Genomic DNA, 23,691 nt, shown 5'->3' on the forward strand with positions numbered 1-23,691 from the left:
TCTCAATTAAAACAAACTATTCTTTTAGGTGTACTTATAGCCAAGTTCAACTGTATTTATGTATTCTGTAGCATCTATCAGCAATTATTATATTCAATTACTCGATTTTACATTTAAGACTAAACACATTAAACTAATACATATTACACTCTCTGAAAGAAGGGGAAAAAATAATAATTTCCTTAGATAAAATGCAGTACTTGCAGTTACGTTGAAAGAACGAAGAAGTTTTTTTCTCCCAATAATTTCAACGACATTACACGAACATTAAATTCAAGACTCAGACAAAAGAGGGAATGCGTAGTGCCATTGGCATTATTGGAGTTTCTACTTTTTCTTGCACGGAATAAATACTTTACTTCCGGCTGCATATTCTTACTAAGTCACTGTCCCGTTAAACAAAAACTCATTTCATGAACTATTTTCTCCAAGCTTCTAAGAATGAAGTTTTAGGACTTTCCAGAGCCTTGAAAACTGAAATATTTTCGTAGCTTTCCAGGATTCTATGAACCTTGTATATTTTTAACTGAAAATTACAGAGAAAATATGGACTTACCCCTGTGAGATCCACGTATCCTACGATGACCTTCAGGAGTTTTCTCGTGACAATAAGCGCTTCCATTTCTTTCGTATCTCCCAAAGTCACTTTCTGAATTCCCTCTATAACCCGATATCACTTTCGCATTCTCACTACCCCAATGCCAGCTGGGGCGCCACAAATACTGACCCGCACTTTGTTTATCCCCAGTTCCGTTCCTCTGTCCAGCAGAAGGCACATTTTCCTTGCCCGATGCATAATCTTTTATCGATCTATGTTGAGCACTTTGTCCTACGAAAGGAGGGTTAGGGAATTCCACTTCGGATTTTTCATGCATTTTCCAGCCGTTTTGCATGTTTCCTCTTATTGTGCTAAAGGACTGGCTCTCAGATACACTTTGGTGAGGAGCTCCTTGTTTACTACTAGAACTTTCAGAATCTTTTCTAAAGTTTAGTACTCGCTTCGCTGTAAAAGAAAAAATGCATTTAGCTACACATACAACAGAAAATAAACATACAAATGCATATGGTTATAGAGTTCTAAACTGATTCAAGCAAAGAAGTTTAGGGGATAGTTATGGAACGAAATACCTTATGTAGACCACGAAGCTTAGATATCTTATACTGCTCATCAAGCTGTCCCAATGAACCTAATGTTCAAACTCTTTCCTTCTGTTTTCTAGGTCTATTGTGGGTTAACGAAAGCCGGTGCCTGAATGATAGGATATCATATATATTATATATTACATATATATTTATTGCAAAATCGTAATAAAACATTATATATATATATATATATATATATATATATATATATATATATATATATATATATAAAATGTTTTATTACGATTTTGACTCTACACACTGGCTATCTAAATGTTGAAATATAGTGAGGGTATGTTACCTAAAAGATTGCATTTCTATTTACATAATGACTGAAAACCATTAGAGAGCTCTCTGTAGTTACGGGGAAGGGACATGGAAAAACTATCCCCTTGTGTTGTATTATAGAGAATTATACACCAAAATCCTCAGAAATCGAATTTTTATAACTCCCGGACTCCCCCCCCCCCACTCGACTCAGGAATATTCCAAACCCCCGGTAGATCCGTCACCACAGCAGACAACCCCTAAGTCCGCCAATGCTCAAAACACGGCATTTATATGCACTAAGGGCAAGAAGACATACACATACCTAAAAAAGAAACAATTCAAAATGGCACATCAAAATATAAATAGATGAACTTCTTTGAAGACACCTCATCTCGAAAAATAAAAGTTAGGAAAAGGATACTATTATGAAATTTTTTATGGAAACATGCAATGTTCTGTACATGAAAATGCCTGTAAAAGCCTGTCAGATTTTGATAGGCATTATACCGGCGCCTTTTTCGACGAAAACACATGTAAAGAAAATATTACAGGCACATTGTCTTCAGATGATATACATGTCGAAAAGGTATTAAACTTCTGTTGGAAATTTTGCATGGAAACACGCGTTGTACAGAGCCTGTACATTAAAATGACAACAAGCAATGTACACTTAGTCACTCACATGCAAGCAAATGGAGGGAATATATGCATGTAAAGTACCTTGAATGTATTGTTGATAACATTCGCAATACAGTAAGAATCAAAAGTACAAGGAAGGTGCATGTTTATCAACATGTAATATACATGTGTGACTTCGCATTACATGTAAATACCATGTATTAGCGTATTGCATGGAAAACGCATGATGTAGAATATGTTATTTTACATTTATAATTTTCGTGTACATGCGAAGTGTGTAACTCCCGTACGTGCAGTGTACAGGCAGGTGAACGGGAACATGCAATGATCATGATTGCGAATGAACAGATACGTGTGGTGAACAAGGTGGATTGGAGCTAAACATTCACGTTATAGGCATAGGAGATATGCAATATTCAGGCACAAGTCTCCAATTCGACATTCGCTATGCAAAGTCCTGACATATGTATAATACATGGGATTACAACTGAATACATTGCCTGTATTATCTCCGTGTACATGCGAAGTGTGAACCCACCTATATGCAATGCACAGGCAATATGCAGGTAAACGGAAAATGCAATGCTCATGATTGCCAATAAATAGGTTAAACAGGTGCATGCAATGAACAAGGTTGCTTGGAGTGAATCATTAACGTTACAGGTGTAGGAAACATGTAATATTCAGGCACCAAGTCTCCAGTTTGTCATGCACATATGCAAGGTCTGATACATGTATAGTATTTAATGCGATGTACTTTACATGTATATTCCGCTCACATGCCCACTAATTCACTAATACCTGTATTTCACATGTATTTAACATGTAGATTATATTTTTATCAAATGAAAAGCAGCTGTCGTCATATCCTCATGAGGTAACGCATATGTCAACTACATGGAATATGCCTGTTACGTACATGTCTTTCCACTCTCTACATGTCGTTTACTCTGAATTTTTCACGTTGCAAGGTTGCAACCCTATCAACATGAAAACTACCTGTTTCCGTGAAATGAACATGCAATGATCGTGAAATAAATTCGATACCTGTCTCATGCGTTTAAAAGTGTTTCATTTTCAGGCGCATGTACAGGCGCCTGTAAAAACATGCCTGTTTATGCCTGTTTCACAGGCGCTTGTAAACCACCTGCATTTTGTCTGGGTAACAAAAATGTCGCTGTTGTCAACTTGGAAATTATCTCTACTTAAGAAATAAAGATATTTAGCATCTACTCTCCAGTGACAGTACGTCTTGATCACTAAAAAACTAGAGGCGGTATGAGATACCACCGCTATCGCTTCACTTCGACCACTATATAATATGAAGTAATTGGCGAGGAAGAAGGTTGCTCACCAATCACTGCAGTATTTTTTCATACTGTTTCAATAGAACCAAGGTTACTGACCGCGCTGTTGCCGGTAGTTGAATGCACTGGCGGATCCACGGAGGGGGCGGAGGGGGCGACCGCCCCCCCCAAAGGTCTTTCTTTTTTTATATATCGAACATTTATCATTGGCAAATATAAATATTGCCTTTTCACGACCGATCCAATTTGTGTAACAAGCCTAGGAGAGTCTAATCAAAATGTGTGGTATTAATAATACTTAATACAGACATATTTTAATGATGAATACTTTTGTCCCTAATTCCTTAGGCAGACACCATAAGCCCCAAAAGAGCAAATATATGATTCATTCGTTGGACGAACAGCTGTAGGAAGGAGAGTAAGACGGCTCACTCTTTGAGTTAAAGACGTATATTTTAAAACTGTGTCCTAGGAAAAAGATATGAAAATGAAATTCTGGTCCCGAAACTTCAATTACCTTTACCTGAATAAAGATAAATGTAGGAAAAGAGCTGGGGTGGTTCACTAAAATGCCTTACGAGGTGTTTGAATTTTGTGACAGAGTTTTAGCTCAATTCAATTCTATATTAAAGATACAGAAGGAAGAATGCTAAATATTGAACCATAGTAACACGTATGAGCTTTTGCTATAATGGGCGAGCCCGTATTCCAAGCACATTGGGGGTCTGGAGGCGAAGCCTCACCCTAGGCGAAGGCTAGTATAATATAATTTTATTATTGTTATAGGAATAACTATAATTATACTATGTTTCTAAAAGCTACATTTAACAAATTACTTAATAGAGCCAATTTCTAACCTCCTGTTCTTAGTCTGATCTATTGCTTTTTTCTTTACATACTCAATTATACCACTGAAGAAGCGGTGAACTTGGACAAAATACCCTATACGGTGCTCATGGTCCCCGGTTCGATTCCCGGTTGGAGTACATTTGAACAAAAAAGTGGTTCGGATTCTACTATAATCAGTAAGTGAACGTCTCTCTTAGCCGCCATGTTGTTACCGCTCAAGCAACAAACCAAAATACCCTTTGCATACACTTTTGTAACAGTGTCCTATATTTGTCTTCTCGCTCTCTTCTGTTCAAGTGAAAAATTCCTGAACGTACCAGCAATTGAATTCTTGATACATTCGTCTTTAAATACGTCAATTGAATACAGTTGAAAGTTTTTTTTCTTGAGAAATGAACAATTCTATGGATACATAACACCAAGGTTTATCAGTAACTTCCAACATCTCGTGAATCCTGGATTCTATATCGATCATAGAAAAGTTTCCTCACCTTTGATATATCAGAAGATTTTGATACGATTTATGGAGCCGCAATCCGAACACACATTTAAGAAAAGCTCAACAATGTTGAAAAATTGAAGTCGTGGTGAAATATTGAGTTTCACAAATCGAAACGCATCGAAAATCCAACAACATTTTGTCCATCAGGAAATGTTCTTCGCATAACGCTATAGTTCAAAGATAATGTCCCTTTCAGAGAGGACAATGAAAAAATATAATGGATAGGAGTCGACGATCGGAACATACACTTGTATTCAATTGGATAGTGAAATCGATAGATTTAGGTCAAGCTTCAAGTTTTCCTGCGATCACTTTAGTGCAACAAAGGAAAGCTATATTTATCTACACAGAGAAGAAATGGGAGGGGCTTAATGGCAGATAACAGATGACAAGATAACTTTTAACCGTGTGACCCTACTCTGTTACATTGACAGCGATTTTTTTTTCCGTCACTGTAATTTTAACATATTTCAAATTCAACCCGTTATATATTAATTTACGGTGATTCTGTTAGTTTGTGTGTTTGTGTTGAAGATGAGTAAGAAACTGAAGAAGGTGACACTATTGTCATTTTGGTGAAGCAAGCGAGACTGGAAGAGGCAGTATAAACATATGAAAATCCCGTAATGAGAAATTCATGTAATTCGGGAAGCACATGAAAACAGGTGTATGTGTGGCTTTAAATTATTTCGAAATACATGCTTTGTTTATCATACTTTCGCTAAAATCATGGACTCGAATCAAATCGAAAGAAGTAAGCGCTTTACAGGCTTATACCACAACTCACCATGACACCCCTCCCAATATCAATATCAACAAAATATGAAGAAAACTTGTTCCTTTTAGCACCGATGCTATATGAAACGTTCATCTCCAGTTTTAGGTGGAATCCAAATCACTATAATGCGCCCAGAGAACAAACGATATTGCCACTAGTAGAAAGTGCCTACTCTTGAATAAATTCCTAATTACTATTTTCATACTAATTTGAGGACCCTGAATTCAATTGAACTATTTTAACGCATATCCGTTCATGGAGTCACGAGAATAGAGTATGCATATCCAACCATTGATGTCATTTTTCTCGTCGCTTCCTACACCAATGTGTTGAAACATCCTTCCATTGGTCTCAGTGTCCTCAAGTTAGTCTAAAAAAAACAATTCGAAACGTATTCAACCATCGAACTTTTACCATTGCATAAATGGAAGTTCAAAAATTCCACTTGTGAGGTTATTTGGCTAGTGACCCCATGAACGGATTTGTTTAAAAATAGATCCATTGGATTTAGCGATTTAAAAAATAATAAAAAATTTTTCCAAGCGAGGGCACTTTTTACCAGTGCTACTGGCGTTAGTCCTTTCAAGGCTGTAACACCAGGACCTCATGAATGAAGAAAACGTAGTAAGTTATACATGTCTTATATCTCGTGGTAGGCACGTACGTTGGACTATTTCGGGAGGGAGTCCAAATTTAAAATGAGAATAAATTATATTCAAATTTGTAAAATCACCACCAAAATTACACGAAATTTACAGAAAAATCGAGATTTCGTGGAAGGGATCCGGACTCCCTGGATCCATCCCCTGCGTACGTCCCTGCCTTGTGATGTGATACTTCAACATCTCCCCCCCCCCTCTCTCTGTGTCATTTTTGTAAAGGAATATTTACGAAGTGCAAGAAAGAGTTTTAGATGGATCTTTAAGTAAACTGAGAAGAAGAATATAAAGAGTAATCTTTTGCAAGCAAATTATGAAAGTAATTACTTAATTGGTACAGCGCAAGGGAGAATGCACTTGCGTTCTTTTGTTACTGCGGCAATAAATCTACGGGTTCATCAAGCCGTAAGAAAGAACATACTTTCATTTTTTAAAAACAAACACAAATTCGGGTCCCAAAATGGAATCTGGGAATCAGGTTTACACCCCACTCCAACCCCGGATTGGTATGAGTTCCATACTTGCTAACTAAAATTTTAGTCACCTTGAAGTTGCGTTCATCTTCCAGGAAGCGAACCGCCCCCTCCAAACGATCCTTCTGGATCCGCTAGTGGTTGAATGTTCTGTCAAATATTCCAAATAAAGACTCAAGGATTTTTTTTTTGAAGGAAAAAAAAAAGAAATTGTCTCTGCTGCTTTTTTCGCCTGGTAAATTTTGGGTTTTTAAAATATTTTAATTTTAGTGGAGAGATAACATTAAGTTTCACCTTTGTTTTCCTCATTAGAACTCAGAAAAAAACAATTATTGTTTTCTGAAGAAAAAAAATATTAAAGAATCAAAGAAAATCAGGCATTCAATAAGAAAAAGCGCGTGCGTTTACTACTTCCAACGACTTATTTGTAGAACTATTAGATTTACGTTCAATAATACAAATGTTTTAGTTATATATATATATATATATAAAAAAAAAAGGTGATAGCAGTAGCAGTTCTGTAATCAGTTCCAATTCTGCTCAACATGTTTACAGCAAAGTTCCCATTAAAGATCACGTGTTACAACAACTCAAAGCTTTCTATGAAAAACACTTCTGACCCGTTGTGGATAGTATATTTAACTTCCTCAATGCTCTCTCAATCTATTTTTGTGGACTTCATTCAAATGTCTCACGAACTGTAGCATATGAAATTTCTTTAGTTTAGTTGGCAACTGAAATGCAAATATAGCAAGCTCCTGCTGTTAATAATTTCGGAGTTATTGGTGAATGAAATCCATCAGACACATTTACAACACGCTTTATTATACCGCTGCGGCTAATATCAAAGAAGTTACAAATATTAGCATTTATAAACGCAAAATTTAATCCGTCGTACTGTAAAATGTGAAAATAACAGCTTTCATGCTTTGATGCTCGAGCAAAATTCAACAAATATAGAACTTTAAGAAGTATAATACGCACCTGTTTGTGATCGAATGGGAGATCCGTCTTTCCTTTCTTGGACAGCTACTCTAGCCGGGTAGCTTACTGATATTTTGTTACCAAATACATCCTCACCGTCCATTCGTTTCTGAGCTCTTAAAATAAATAAATAAATAAACATTTATATTATAAAGTTACACAGTACATTTTGTGAATAAGCTTAGAACACTGTTAATATTTATCGAACATATTTTTAGCGACTATTTATTCTACTATTCTTGTTATGTATCTCAAATACTTACAAGCATCACTACGTAATACATCTATTGTTAAATTAATACGCAGTTGTGTCTACAAAACTAGCAAGTATCTATACGCACATGTTTACGCACACTTATTTCTTTAAAGGATTTTTCTAAAAAAAAAAAAAAAAGTATTGGTAAGTTCCAGATATTCTCTCTGACTTACAAAAATAATTTTTCTTCAAGAAAGAAAATATGTACCTAATAGGCTTAATTCATCTAGAAAATATTACAAGGTAAAAAGCATAAACTCTATGAAGCAATTGGACAAGCTATGTTAGTAATAATGCATAGCTCAATAAGCTGTGAAATACTATCACGGTTTTCAGAATACTCCCACGACTAAGTAGAACAGTTTTAGCTGGAATTTTCAAACCAACATGAACTTCACGAACTTCTGAAGTGGGAATCGAACAACTACTCACGTTTATATCCGAGGTAAACCACCTTCTATGCCACCCTAAATCGGAATTCAATCCCAGAACTACGCCCACTGAAGTAAAACCTAATGAAAAAGCAATCTTCAGAAAGATATTCTCGATTATGAAGCTGAAAATACCTGATTTTCTACCACGACTATCTTTACCTCAAATATAGCCCTAAAATGTTTTAATCGATATAACCTGAATATCAAGGTTATAGAAATAATCCAAAGTAAACAGGAAGCAAATTTAAAACGCGAAAAAACGAAAATTTAAGGATTAGCCACAGTAATTTGGCTCGTAATCGAAGAACAATTTTCAGATAATTGTAATTTTGAATACCTCCAGTTGGAATTATACCAAAAATGGCAGCATCGATTTACTTTCCACTTACACTGAATACACAAAAGTGTTCAAATGAAGAATGAAGGCGAACACACCTCAACCCAACTATTTTGCTTACTCAGAAACTACTGATTGTATTCCCTGAATGTAAAATTTACATTGAAGACTATGCAACAACTATCTAAACGTTTATTATTTTTTTAAAAGTACCCTATATTTCTGCAAGTTCAGCAACTGAGTCTTTTTATATCACTTTATTGCCAACTGGGACACGGTTTGTCAATAATTACGAAAAGTTGTTCCAAAGAGATCGTTTTCCAAGAAGCAAACATTTCTACAACTATTCCAGTGACAGTCTACGGTGTCAATATATAAAGTTTAGAACGACAAAGGACAAATATGACGAAATTTGAACAAAATTCCTACCTGCAAATTTTGTTTGCAAAATAAAAACAGCTATATTTTGAATTCATTTTCTGTAGCATAAGAATTCTGAGGAGAATTTAGTAAACACCAAAGCGATTGATTTGACATTATATTTTAACGGCAGCGATACTTACTCCAATTTTACATATCTAGCAGCTAATACATTTACTGAAAAGCAACACTACGAGTCACGACACGTGACAAAATTTAAGCTGAGTTACAGATACTTCATTAATGAGCTAAGTACGTAATCAAAAGTTTTACTATTACATTCTACTAGAAACCTTAGTAGTTAAAGTAACATATAACCTAACATACCGGGATGAGTCGCTCGTTTTGTTTTCAGTTTGATCCAATTGGGTTTCTGATTTGATTTCGTCTTCTGTTCCTGATTTATCCCTATTTAAATGTACAGGGATTTTAAATGAAAAACAAGAAACCTTTTTTTAGTTGGATTTTCAAATAACAATATAACCTACACAAATATCTACACAACATCTTACATTTGATATACTAATTATAAGCGCGCAATGATTATAAATTCTACAAACTGAGTACTTGGCATTTTCAGCCTCTTTGGTAGTAGCTTTTCTATTATGGCTGTTGCCTTCTTTTCAGAAAAGTGGAAAGAAGCGATCCTGACCATTTTTAGGTCTAATTCCGTTATTTATCTAAAGACTGGAAAGAAACTTCACTCAAAAAAAGATCAATACTATGCTTCGGCGACAATTACGAGGGGGGAATGCTACCACTATGTCAATACAAGTTTAATTTACTACTACAACAGATATACAAAGTTTAAGCTACGTTATTTTTTTAAAAGACAAAATCGAAAGACTTCCGTAGTATAATAAATTACTTAATTATATACATTTTGGCAAATCTAAGTAATTAACCTATACTACATAAATCCTTGAAATGAAATTAAGTTTTAGGTCCCACGATTATGCCTGTTAGACGGTGATGAGAAATGAATGAAGTGCTGGAATGAAGAAAGTGGGAGGAAACGAGAGAACACCGAGAAAACCCACGCCCATACATTGTGTTTGTCCATCAGAAAGTTCACTTAGCGCGAGCTCGGATTGAACCAAGTACTCCATGCACCAAAAGGTGAACGCTCTATCACTGAGCCACTACGGTCCATTATATTACATAAGTCGTAAAATGCATGAGAATTACCGCTTACTCACTGACATCCAATTACTATTGTGTAATTTTGAATTTCTCGATAGATATACATAATTATGAAATGCTAAAACAAATTTGCATATACCAAGTGGAGAAAAAACTGTCATGATCAAAATGTAAAATACAGTAAAAGAGCAAAAATAACTAAAAATCCAACAAACATCGATCAAACAATATCTCTTTTGAAAATTCCAAATTGCCTAATGTGTGAAAAATCAGTTCTGGAGACTCCCTAGCTTCAAAACTAATGAATAGAACCCACTCAAGCGATTTAATAAATTATATAAGATCTTCTAGTAGAAGTTGTAAATAAATATGAACGTTCGCGAACCGTTCCATACTACACAACGTATTTTTAAGGAGTTGAGTAAATACTAAAAAGTCTTTCATCTCCGGCCTTACCGTTGAAAATGCGTTGCATAGGCAGTGGTATTATTTTAATTTTTAAACAACCATATACATACATACATACACACACACACACACACACATATATATATATATATCAAAATAAGAGAAAAAGTTCATATGGACTTGTGCGGAAAAGTACATAGTTGCAGAGCTGTCCAAAATCGAAAAAAAGCCAAATTTCAAGAGGCCCTATTTAGAATTCGAGCGACTGTGGATGGCGGTCCGTATCAGCGTAAAGGAAGTCACGCATACGCAATCCAAATATGTATATTTCATTAATGTTCAATTGGTATACAGAGTATTCCCTGTTGGGTGAAATTCCCAGACATGCCATCAACGGAATTTTGAGATATGTTCTGACTTTATGATTGGTCCAAAGTAGGCAAATGATAAGCCTTGATAGCAGTGAACTCGGAATCATTTGATGCAATGCCGGAAGTGTTAAGGATCGTCAGCAGCACGGTCTCTCGTACTCGGAAAAACGCATGGTGCGATGTTTTCTTTCACGTTTATAAGGAAGAAAATGTGAAATATACCGTGAAGAAATATATCGCATCACACGTTATTCCCATCTCTCTCTCTCTCACACACACACACACACAAAATGGAGCTGCCGGTTCCTAACACTTCCGACTTCCCTCCGTAGCATTGGATGTCCGTTGTTGTCAAGGCTTACCTCCTGCCTACTTTGGTCCCTACTTGAAATCAGAGTATATCTGAAAATTCTATTGAAAACAAATCTGAGAATTACACCCTGTAGGGAATACCCTGTGCACTTATTGAAAATTGACGAAATATGCACTTTTGGATTGTGTATGCGTGGCTTTCTTTACGCTGATAAGGATCACCATCCACAGTTTCTGGATTTCGAAATAGGGTCTGTTCAAATTTAGCTTTTTCGCGATTTTGGAGAGCCCTAGCTCTGAAACTATGCACTTTTCGCTATAGGTCCATATGAACTTTTTCTCTTATTTTGATGTGAGGTATTACCTCTTAACGTTTGTCGGTATAGTTCATTAACACCCTGTATATCTAAACAAGCCACTTGGCGTAGCGACCCATTTGTGAGCCTAAGCCTGCTCCAGCGCCATTCGCTGCTGACCGGCTGAACTACATGGAGCCTAGGGCGAGCAAGTCCCTAACAGACACATCAGGAACTTTCTAGATCTAGTGACCGTTTTCACGTGACTCGCTAGTTTGCCTCACGACGCTGGGTGGACGCCGAAAATTGGGGACTCGAACCCGGGACCACGCAGATAAGATGGCCAAGCATACTGTTTCTTCTTTTTCCTATTATCTTCATGATCTGTCATCCTTCATTAGCTTCCTTTAGTACGTCTTCATTTCTTTTCCTTTTGGTCCATGATATGAGCAGCATTCTGCGCCACCACCACATTTCAAATGCTTCCAGCTTGGATATTTCAGCTTTTCTCAATGTCCACGTCTCTGATCCGTACAGCGCCACGCTCCATACCAGTGTCTTCATAAATCGTTTACGAACGTCCAGCGACACATTTCTAGATGTTAGTAGTCTTCTTTTTCCTATTGAATGCTTGTTTAGCCTGTGCTATTCTGGAACTTACGTCTTTTTCACTTCTTCCGTCCGAGAATATTAGACTTCCTAAATAGGAAAACGTCTTAACGTCTTCGATTTTCTCTCCATCTAGCCACACGTTTTCCTCTTCCTGTCCTGCTCTTCTGCACTTTATCATTTTTTTTTTCTAATTTGTCTTCATTTTGCATGTTTTTTCTTTGCAGTTGGTTCAAGTTTGAAAGTGCTTCCTGCAAGTCCTTTTCGTTCTCCGCTATCAATGCTATGTCATCAGAAAACCTTATTATGCTGAAAACCTGAACATTCACTTTTACGCCTTTCTCGTTTTTAATCAAAGAATTCTTTCATAGCCTCTTCTATATAGACGTTGAACAGGAGATGTGAAAGTCCACATCAATGCCTCACTCCTTTACTTATTCTTGCTTCCTTCCGATCTCTTCCTATAACAGCTATCTGGTTCCTATAAAGTTTGTGTATTATTCTTCTGTCTCTGTAATCCACTTTCAGATTCTTCAACGCTCTGAACATGATATTCTAATTTATGTTGTCAAATGCTTTCTCTGTATCTACAAATGCTATTACAATTGGTGTTTATTTTGATGTGCTATTCCATGATCAACCGTAGACTCAGTATTGCTTCCCTTGTTCCACTTTTCCTCCTGAATCCAAACTGGTTCTCCGATAGCCATTCTTCGATTTTCCGTTCTATTCGTTGTGCAATAATTTTGCACAGTATTTTTGATGCATGGGAAAGCAAACTTAACGTTCTGTGTCCTTTCGCCTCTTCGGGAACTTTTTCTCAAAGTTTCCTGGTATTTTCCCCGAGATGTACATTTATTAATAAGATTAAATAGTTGCTTCTTTGTTGCTATTCCAAGATTCTTAATCACTTCCGTTGGTATTTGATCTATCCCTGGAGATTTACCATGTTGCATTTTTTCTAAAGTATTGTCACAGCTAATATATGGAAATACGATGCTTATCTACATATGGCAAAACATCCTAGAATTCACGACGACGTCAATCCGCCTTTCCCAGTTACTCTTTCTCAGGTTATTTTATTTATATACTAAAATAGGATTATTTTAACTAGCAGTACAACAACAGTGAGGTTTAGTACTGGTGCTGGGAAGTATCTATACTTAGTTTTAAAGTTTCTCAAATTCCAGCCGCCAGGGTTTCAAAATTAAAGTTTCCAGTGCTAGAGAAACAATACGAATATTTGGACTTAACGAGAGTTCAATACATCTAATATGTTTGAAGACATAAAGAAACTTCCTAAGTCCGGTTTAAACTTCTGTAACTTCAATAATCGAATACTGAGTAGCCTGAATAAATAGTCATACAATCAGTTTTTATAATTAGTCATATTCACTCTTCCAGATCTTCATTTCCTAACGAACAATAGATCGGCCCCAAAATTTTGACTGGGATAATTAAAATATTACTGATCCAAAATTATGGAAGAAAAGTAAAAGAGAGTGGTAAAGAAATTACACTGTAAACTGTTATCTCCAGCTCAATATGATAAAATTCATCGATGAGATGAATAAGTAGTAGTATGGATCATATAGTTTTCGAATGCGACTTGACAAGAACACTTAGAAATAATATAGTAAGCATATCATACAATATCCAAGTTCACGGTTCCTTCTGGAACAAAAAATTATTGGATCTAATTTTGTATTTACACAACCCAATATTTATTTATTAAAAGCAAAAAACAATATCTTAACAGATATTACATCTAAACAAATCAACAAAGAATAATTCAACAATTCTCAGTGGGAAAAGAAAAAATCTAAAATAATAAAAGAAAATAATCTAAAATTACAAAATCCCAACCGAAGAAGGGGGATAAGTGCAAATGACGCTTCGGGCAGGGGTCTGAGCCGAGATAAAAGCACTTCCTTCTTACCGAAGAAACGAACCATAATAATATTACAATTTACTGTTTAATCCCAAATACATGTCACATATAAAGAAGTGATTTTACTTAACGATAAAGTTGAAGTGTTCAGAATAGCTGGCGTACTTCTTGTTAAATCATAACTGGCTGCCAAACTCATTTTTAACTAGTACCACAAGGACAAAAACTACTTAAATTCGCAGCTACCATTATAATAGATGAAGATACACTGTAAAACCATGAAATGGCAAAAGCTTTGAAAAGCTTAAAAGTTATAAAGCGTATCAAGATGTGTGGTCCATCCCGTATATAAAATACTACAGTATTTTATTTTGATTTGACGTAAAACGCCATGTTTCAAGCCTACATTAATCGACCGGGGGAGGGTACGATGCCTTAGTGGTAGAGCGCTTACCTCTGATGCGTAAAGTCCCCGATTCGATCCCCACCCAAGTAAGTTTGTGGTGGACAACATCGTGTCTATGGGTTTTCTCGCGGGTTCTCACATTTCCTCCCACTTCCTCATTCCACCAATGCTTTCATCATGATTCACATACTTTAATCATCGACTCAGCCTAAACCAAACCACTTGCCATATCGGTCCGATTTCTGGGCCTGAGCCGCTCCACGCCATCTGTTAGCGACTGGTGGAAGTACATCCTCGTAGCGACAAACGCGCTGTCATATCTTTTATTCACCCAGTGGCTGTCACGTCTTTTATTCATGTGACTTCCTAGTTTCTCTCAGACGCTGGGTGGACGCCGAAAATTGGGGAATCGAACACCGGGACCACGCGGACATGAATCCAACGCTCTAACCACTTGACTATAGTGCCCCCGTCTCCCTTAGCCTAAAAGAGCATAGTCGTGGGACGTTCGATTGAAAACTTAATCGTCTAGAAGATGATCCGCCCCCTCCGAACAACTCTTTTAAATCCGCTAGTGGATGTAATTATCCAATGACAGACGGCATGTAGAACATGCCATTGAGCTATAAGCATAAATAAACTCAAGGCACTAAGTTTCGGTCATCTGTATTTAAAAATTGGAGAAATTAAATGAAATTTCTATAGGGTGTCTACTAAAATTCCAAAATGAAATTTTCTTTACCAAACCATAACATTTCGTAACATTCAAAAACTAATTACAGTATCTATATTCTTCAGCATTTTATCTTCTCTCTACTTTCAAAGGCTGTTCCTCGGGGTGATAAAAGATTGGTACCTTTTCACAGTTGAATAAAATGGTTAGATGCGTGAGTGGTTTCGCCGATGCGATGCGATCTGCCGGGAAGCCACTACTCAATGATGCCGGTTGAAGGATAGTCTCAAGAGCGAACTTGAATGTGAATTAAGCCAAATTTTCATGCATGCGGGAGAAGCGTGCTTCGCTTGCGATTTGGTAGCGTCTAAAACCGACAATAGACATTTTTAGCCGTGAATTTTGGCGTTTTATACAATAAAGTTTTCCAGTCAGTACTTATATTCGTACAGATAAGAAAAATCGTGACCCTAAAGCTAAATTTCTTGACTTTCATGACCGTTTTCCGATTTCGTGACTTTTTCATGACTTTCGTGACCGACAGACAACCTGTTCTAGTCTTACGTTCAATTTTTATGCACTTCATGAGTAAGCTAAAGATGGGGGATTCGTGAAAGCGACTATGGAAGAATTGGTGGAACGGTAATGTGGGAGAGAACAGGATAACCCGTAGAAAACCCACGGATACGATGACAATCCATTTGGTTTGAGATCGAAACAAAGACCCATCGAGAGTACTCTACCACTGAATCACCAGAAATTGGAGTTCGTTTCCGTTAATTGGAGATAATCACCTCCCAGTTCAGTGTATTATAGGTGCGAAAGGGAGAAAGAGAGAAAATATCGGGAATTATACTTTCATGTTTATATTTTCGCAGATTTCTCTTATACTGATTATAAATAAAATTTTCACAATGTCAATACATAACACAGTGTACATAGAGAAAATTATCCTTGAAAGCCCTATTTTTTTTTTTTTTATAAGACCATTACACAGAGGTTATCCAGTCTTCATTTGGCCAATTTAGACTTACCTAAAAATTTAGAAGAATCCATGGCGCCAGGTCCGTAAGTGCTCGATGTGTTTCCCTTGGTTCCTAACAATAGCCCGATAGCTTAATTTCCACTGTAATAGGCTTCTCTGAAGAACTGGGAGGGGAATCTTGTCCCATTCCCTTTGCACAGCTTTCCAAAGTCCTTCCACAGTTGTCACACGCAATTTTCCCAAAGCCCGCTTCAGCAATCCAAATCGATAATAGTACATAGGTCTTGCATCTGGAGATTTAACAGGTACCTCATTGAAAGGTATCACCTGTATACCACTTGCCTCCTCCATCTCCCTGTAGAATGCGAGGGACGATCGTGAGGTATGTGATGAGGCCTTGTCCATGTGAATGCGCACCAGATTGGCGTCATTTCCATACATTGTTGGAATCTCATGCTCGTAGATCGGCCGCATGATCTGCTCCTGAAAATACTGTGAATTTTCGCCACCCTACGAATCTTCAGTTTACCTCGGTAACAGTAGCCAGTAACGACCATGAACCCTTTTGGGAAGGATTCTTTAAACACGGACCCACGTTCTGAAGTTTTTGGCGCCTTTCTTTTGGTACATGATGGCTCTCGGTTTGCCGCAGTCGGAAAGGTAAATCTATGCTTCATCGAGCGTTACGACGTACACTCATGTCCAAAATGATTGTCGCATATCTATAACTGTCTTCTTGTAAGAATATAATTTGATTATGATTTTGTAGGGTACTTTTAATATTGATAGTGTGTGTGTAATCGGGAAATGTATATTTATGGTAAATTTCATAGGAAAATTAGAATGAGTAAAACAAAATGTTGCTAAATGGTCAAGAAAGTTTTATTTTCGTTTTATTGTTCTTATTTACTGCTGTTTTCACATGGAATTTGCCACATATATGTCTTTGCCGATTATACATATATCATACTAACATTATAAGAAATACCGGGCAAATTCATTATCAAATTGTATTCCTACAACATATTTATAGACATGCGACAATAATTTTGGACATGAGTGTACATCCACCTTTGTTTTGCTAGATGCCGTTCGTATAACTTCCGGGCGTTCCACTTTCGTTTCTTTTGGTGGGCATCCGTGAGAAGATGGCCGCGAGCTTTCAAGACTTTTTCCAACTTGGGTTGATGGGATAGTTGATGGGTAACGTCCGGCTCACAGTCCCCAAAGACACGTCAAGACTATTATCCATACACCTTTGTGTTGGCGGGTTTTCTTGTATTGCCACTTTGCGAAGTTTCCTCTGCATGGTGGAGGTGGCCTTGGTGCATTCCCGCTTCCTAGACAACTTCGTTGGTGATCCAAATGGTGGAGCTTCGTTGCCCTTGTACTTTTTAATGATTTTTTTTTATTCCACTTAAACTGATGTTGCAACCATTCTTCTTGCACTGTTTTCTAATGACAAACACTAAAGTAGGCGTCATAAAGAACCGCAGCATACATAGCCTTCACAAAACCGGCTTAGTTTGGGCGGCATTTTGGTCACAGAGTGGAAACCCACACACTTGGAAACAAATTTAACACAAACACAACAGTGGTCCTGTTTTGTGCGTTATTGTCGTCCGCGCGGAAAAACAACTCCGTTCCCAGGAAGTCACTGCACAACACTGCAAGACGCCACGAGCCAGGTAGGTTGAGTCCATTCTGCCCGGGAGGGGGGAGGAACGAAATCGGCCAAACGTAGGTTGAACAACCTCTATGATTGTGAATGATAGGTACTAAGAAAAAGCCAATATTGCAATCTGTTTAATGTCCTGACTAGTGTTGTAAAATTTCCGGAAATTTTGAATCTGTTGGTAAAAGAGTTGTTTTCATGTTTCTGTCCAGAAAAATTAAAAAAAAAAAAAGATCTTCGTATTAGATTACTTTTACTAGTAAGAGAACTTTTTTATTTCGAACGCGTGAAAAATTTAAGTGGAGAAATTTCAATATTCCGAATATTTTTTTAAAGCAGTGCGTCAAGAACTCTGGCGGGCTGGATATTACACGTTCAAATGCAACTAGCACATTTGGGCCAAACCAGGGGTGTAGCCATCAAGATTATCTAGGAGGGGCTTGTGGTTTTTGAGAGGGCCAGTTACAACGTACAAAAAAAAAAAAAAAAGTAATTTTGGAGCCTGAAAATTTTAGTTTCCGTCTAGAAACCAAAACACTATTTTTTAAAAGCTTTTTCTCCATAAATATTATGTACAGGTAGTTCTTATTATGCTTAACCAAGGACTACTACCTCGGACCAAACGTTATACCTTTGTGCATAACTATTTCAATTTAAGCCCTTGTACACAACCTATCTACATAAGAATGATTTTCTTTAAAATTTCACTTTATTTTCTTAAGATTTCTTGACAAAAATATTTGTTATTCATGACTGAAAACGCCATAATTATTTTATTAACAGCTATATCTCACTCCCTGTTTTACACGAAGTAGCAAAGAATCACTAATCAATCGATTGTAGCAGATAAGGTAGCAAGCTATGCATTTGGTCATTCCTTACACGGAAGAGAGATCATACTATTTTTCGATCGATAAATAATGTATCGTAAATTATTAATTATATGTAAACTTTGTTATTTTTAAATGACTGAAGCGAGGTAATTTTACAATGGTGTCTTAAAAGTTGGTCATTTGGGGAGCCTGGCTCCGATGGGGACCCCGTGGCACACCCCTGGCCCAAACACCATTCTCCGATTTTCATAATTCACCCCTCCGCTATCCTCCCAAGAATTTAACCAGGACCACTAGCGATCTGGTGTTTCACAATATTTATTTGCATCTAGTCCGTTTTTCTGGATGAAAATTACTTATTTGGCTTGTAATGTTCCATTTCAGATCTGGTGTACATTTGAGACGTGGACACGCTTAAAAGTAATCCAAACAATGAGTTTTACATTCCACATTTATGTCCTTTAGGCTAAGAAGAATGATGAATGAATGAATCGCTAGATGTAAATGGGCCTTTGTGTTGCATAGTACCTCCAGTATTTTCACGTTCAAAAACGTGATTTTTTTTTCTCATTTACGAGGAAATTCATTGTCATTACTTTAGCAAATGTTTAAGAATTCCTAGGTATACGTTCACTTTAAAAGAACTTTACACTTTTGAGTGTAAATACTACGTCCGGAAATATGGCATAAACTAGAATAAATAAAAAAACAAATCAACCTATTCTGGGTTGCCACTAAAAAGCTCAAGTGATGCTATCTATCTAGCAAAAGTAAGTTAGGGCAGAAGCGCTGCAGGGGGCCCGAACGGTAGCAAGGTTGTGCGTTGTTAGGGAGAAGGCGCATCGGTGATGGTGGGTATGCCCGTAAACGAAGTTGTCGCCAAAAACACTGGGTTTATCTCTTCTAATTTTGTACCAATATACTAAATAAAATAACACGTTCTCTATGGACAAATTTATGTCCTAAAAAATAAAAAAAAGTATCTTTCAAAGCCAAGTTTTGCCAATGACATTTCACACTTTTTCAATGCCACTTGCCACACTTTCTACTTAACAATCGGTTTATAAAATATAATTTTTCAACACAAGTTGTTATAAAATTCAAAAAATGTCACACCGTCATGTGCAACTAACATCTTTCAACGCTGGGAATTAATTTCCTTATTAATTCATAATGTCTAACGTCAGCATGCCACCACTTAAAATAATACGAACAAACACAGCTTATCACATTTGAAAGTACATTATACTTTTGTTAGCATGAATTTCTAGAAAAATAACCAATTCACCATTTCTATCCTGTAAATTTTACGTATTTTTTCACACTTCATGACCTGCTCTCCCTCTCCGGCACTTAGCCTGAAAATGTGGGAGAAACCCACGGACACGATATTATTCACTACGAACTCGAGTAGCCGGAATCGAACCAGAACTCCTTGCACATGAACAACCGTGCCCCCTACTGATTTCTAGTTATAGTCCGCGTCACCCGAATTGGCGTGTGGTATCAGCTAATAAGCTTGCAGTGCGTTGTTACTAAACCTTCAGGGAACTGTCCACAAATACGAAAAAAATCAATTACGAATGATTAGATTTTTCCTGAAGGTTTAGAAATTGCGCACTGAGAGCTTATTGGCTGATGGCACACGCCAATTCGGGTGACTCGGGCTATACATTTTTAGCAAAACCATATGGCACAAGATCTAATGTTTAAAAGTGGGATGATGTAGTGTTTGATGCTCTCCCACCGCGAATTGAATCCTGAATCTTGTGCATACGCGATACCTACTAGACGAGCGAGGAAGGTCATTTTTAATTGTTTCATTTTTATTACACACGGATACGTAAAGACTAAGCTGAGACACAAAACTAGATAACTCTGAAAAACAATGAAAAGGAATGTTAACTTACAGGATATTGTAAACTATAGCCTACTATCCAGCGGTTTGTTTAAACGCTATGACCCCAAAAGTTTGAAAACAAATTATCCACTATATACGCTGGAACTGCTTGCATTCTGCTATTAACGAATTTTTTTTCTACTCAATAAGATATGGTGAAAGATAATAGGCAGTAAGGTAAAATCTACTTGCTGAATTTTTAATCTTTTAACTCGTATATTTGGGTATTCTTTTTTACTACCGGTATACTTCTCAACTTCGAGGGGGGGAAAACGCTACGAATTGTCATATTTGTTTTGTTAAACGCAATGCTGGGTTTTATTCACAATGAACCTTGACACAAATATCCTGTGAACACAATTCGATCATTAAAATACACAAATATACACGTAACGGGGTTGTATGATACACAAGCCAAATAAACATACGTCATTTAAAACATTAATACGCCAATAAACTGTCATGAGAAAATCATGGAAAAAATACTGTATCCATTTTACCGTACTTTTATATCGACTCATACTACCTTATATTTTATGGAGTAACAAAAACTAACAAATAATAATCGAGGTTACACGCTTCAACTTACTGTTCAAATTTTAAATGAACAGAAAACATGTTATGAATTACGCAGATAATTCACTAAATTAAGAAACATATCATAAGATAAGACACAACACTGGTTACGACATGACTAGCTGCAGGCACACTAAAGTCCTTCCTTCCTTTCCAGCAAAGATGTGAATCAGCTGATCAACACCACCACTCAACGCTCTATTGGCTATCTTGTTTACTCCATTATGATGGCGTAAGTTTTGCACTGAAACACCGCAATGATGTCACAGAATTTGTCCATTATCATATAGAAGGGTCAGTTTAACATGAATCATTAGGATTAAGAAACAACATTTAGATTAGCGATAAATCACTCGAGTGTAAACGCAACAACGAGTGTTGAATGTACAAACATTGAGAACAATTCTTCAAATACGGTAATGTAACCTTTAAAACTTTTTTATTATAGTTGGCAAACATTATGAAATAAGAATCCCTTAATTATCAAATAGATAAATAGTTAGCGCTTTCGGCTGGTCTACTGGTCAGCATGTGCGTCTTTAGTGGACATGGTTCTAGGTTCGATTTTCATTGGGAAAACGTTAAAAAAAAATGAACGTATTGCGGTGGTGCATGAAATCCACCTTATACTTTACGTCCACATTTCATATAACCGCTCAAGGGCGCCAATTTCTCTGTAAATTTGGGGGGAGCCCATTCAGATGCAGAAGGTATATATATATATATATATATATATATATATATATATATATATATATATATATATATATATATATATATATATATATGACGATTTTAAGAGAAATTGCATTCAAATTATGCCAAATATTGTATTTTCATAAATACAATACGACGACCCACATGAGCTTTGGGGGCCTGACCCCCCCCCCCCAGGATCGGGGCCCTTGGCCTCGCTGCTCAAAAGGGAGACTAAATTTCAACAGACAATTGGTTAATGAAATGAAATAAAATATTTCACTTTAATGTCCCATTTTTATGCCCTCCAGGCTATGGGAGGCGGATAATTAAGGCAAGTAAATGATGATGCAAGAACCGATGGAATAAGAATGAAGGAGAAAACGGGAATATCTCGCGAAAACCTAGACACGATGTTGTCCAAAACGGGAATATCCCGAGAAAACCTACAGACCCGATGTTGTCCAAAACGGGAATATCCCGAGAAAAACCTAGACACGATGTTGTCCAAAACGGGAATATCCCGAGAAAACCTAGACACGATGTTGTCCAAAACGGGAATATCTCGCGAAAACCTAGACACGATGTTGTCCAAAACGGGAATATCCCGAGAAAACCTACAGACCCGATGTTGTCCACCACAAACTTACTCTGTGTTTTTTTTTTTTTTTCGCAACAGATAGCTACAACAATTATCTCGATTGAGTTCGTTAATGGAGTCACAATTAAAAGTATTAATGTGTAACGCTGACTTCAACTTCCGTCCATTAGTCCATAGATAACTCAAGAATGAAAGTGAGTTTTTGAATTCTTTTTGTTAGCAATTATTTCAGCCAAGTTCCTTAATGAAGTAAATCCGTTAACGTATCTACGGGTTTAACAGTGATTTAACGGTGGCTATCCATTTCCCATTTTCTACTATTGAAAGATGTACGAGGACAGATCAGAAAGTAAGGTTACAAAGCCTGCAGTGGCACGTGATACAGTATATTATTTCATACAACCAATACAGCCAACAGACAGTACATACATAAGGTTATTTTTCGACATAGTCTCCATATCAGTTGAGGCACTTGTCGCATCGTGGGATGAGTTTGAAGATTCTCTTCTGGTAAAATTCCTGTCCTTGCGTGTTCAGCCACGTTGTCACGAATTGTTTCACCTCCTCGTCTGAAGCAAAGCGACGAAGTCCGAGGCGCTCCTTCAAGTGCGGGACAAGGAGAAAGTCGCTTGGAGCGAGGTCCGGGTTGTACGGAGGGTAATCGATTTCCCAGTGAAACTGCTTCAACAGCGTGGTAGTCCTCTGGGCTGTATGTGGACGTTTTCTGTACCGGCCACAAATTTTCGACATGCTGAGGAGATATTACAGTCTCCCGTCAACCTCTACCATTTGCCTGTGCATTTCAGCCGCGGTTACATTTTTGCCCACAGAAATCGAAAAAACAGAGCGGACTTCTTCGCGAGATCAGTTTTCCAGACGAGTCGCCATTTGTGTTTACATACAACTAGCGCCGTAGGTGGTGCATGGCTGAAACTCTGCACAGTTGCCAACTCCATGTATTAAAATTATCGCACAATCTCATTCCTATAACAGACGAAAGTCCAAAAAATATAATCCTGGTAACCTTGGTTTCTGATTCCCCTCCTATAACTGTAAAATGCTAGAAGTTACACATCGCATCGTTAGGCCCTCCGAACACAGGTGACAAAATAAGTGTGCAACTATTTCGTCTCTGTCTCATACAGTCTGCAACTTCACAGAGACAAAACAGTTTCGTCGCCCTACCCTGGCATTTGACATCATGATTTGGCGGGATATTGAACACAGTACGATGGACTTCAAACAATGTGCTATTGCTTGTATGT

At 37.1% G+C, this 23,691-nt stretch overlaps 1 protein-coding gene across 6 annotated transcripts in view; it reads right to left on the reverse strand.

The window, feature by feature from the left end:
• Window positions 1-23,691, reverse strand: part of Marf1 (meiosis regulator and mRNA stability factor 1-like protein) — a 210,064-nt gene that overhangs the window by 83,980 nt on the left and 102,393 nt on the right. For 4 of the 6 annotated variants that reach the window (XM_081732010.1, XM_081732009.1, XM_081732005.1 and 1 more), the window contains 3 exons: window positions 9,379-9,459; window positions 7,605-7,720; window positions 557-1,003 (listed from right to left, as the gene is read on the reverse strand). In XM_081732010.1, coding sequence (XP_081588136.1) covers window positions 557-1,003; window positions 7,605-7,720; window positions 9,379-9,459 — 644 coding nt within the window. Of the gene's footprint in view, window positions 1-556; window positions 1,004-7,604; window positions 7,721-9,378; window positions 9,460-21,142; window positions 21,340-23,691 lie in introns of those variants that run through there. The other 2 variants (XM_081732011.1, XM_081732008.1) reach the window with 2 other exon arrangements.

Source organism: Thermobia domestica, chromosome 11, assembly GCF_964235325.1.
Source record: "Thermobia domestica chromosome 11, izTheDome1.hap1.1, whole genome shotgun sequence".
Lineage (NCBI taxonomy): Eukaryota > Metazoa > Arthropoda > Insecta > Zygentoma > Lepismatidae > Thermobia > Thermobia domestica.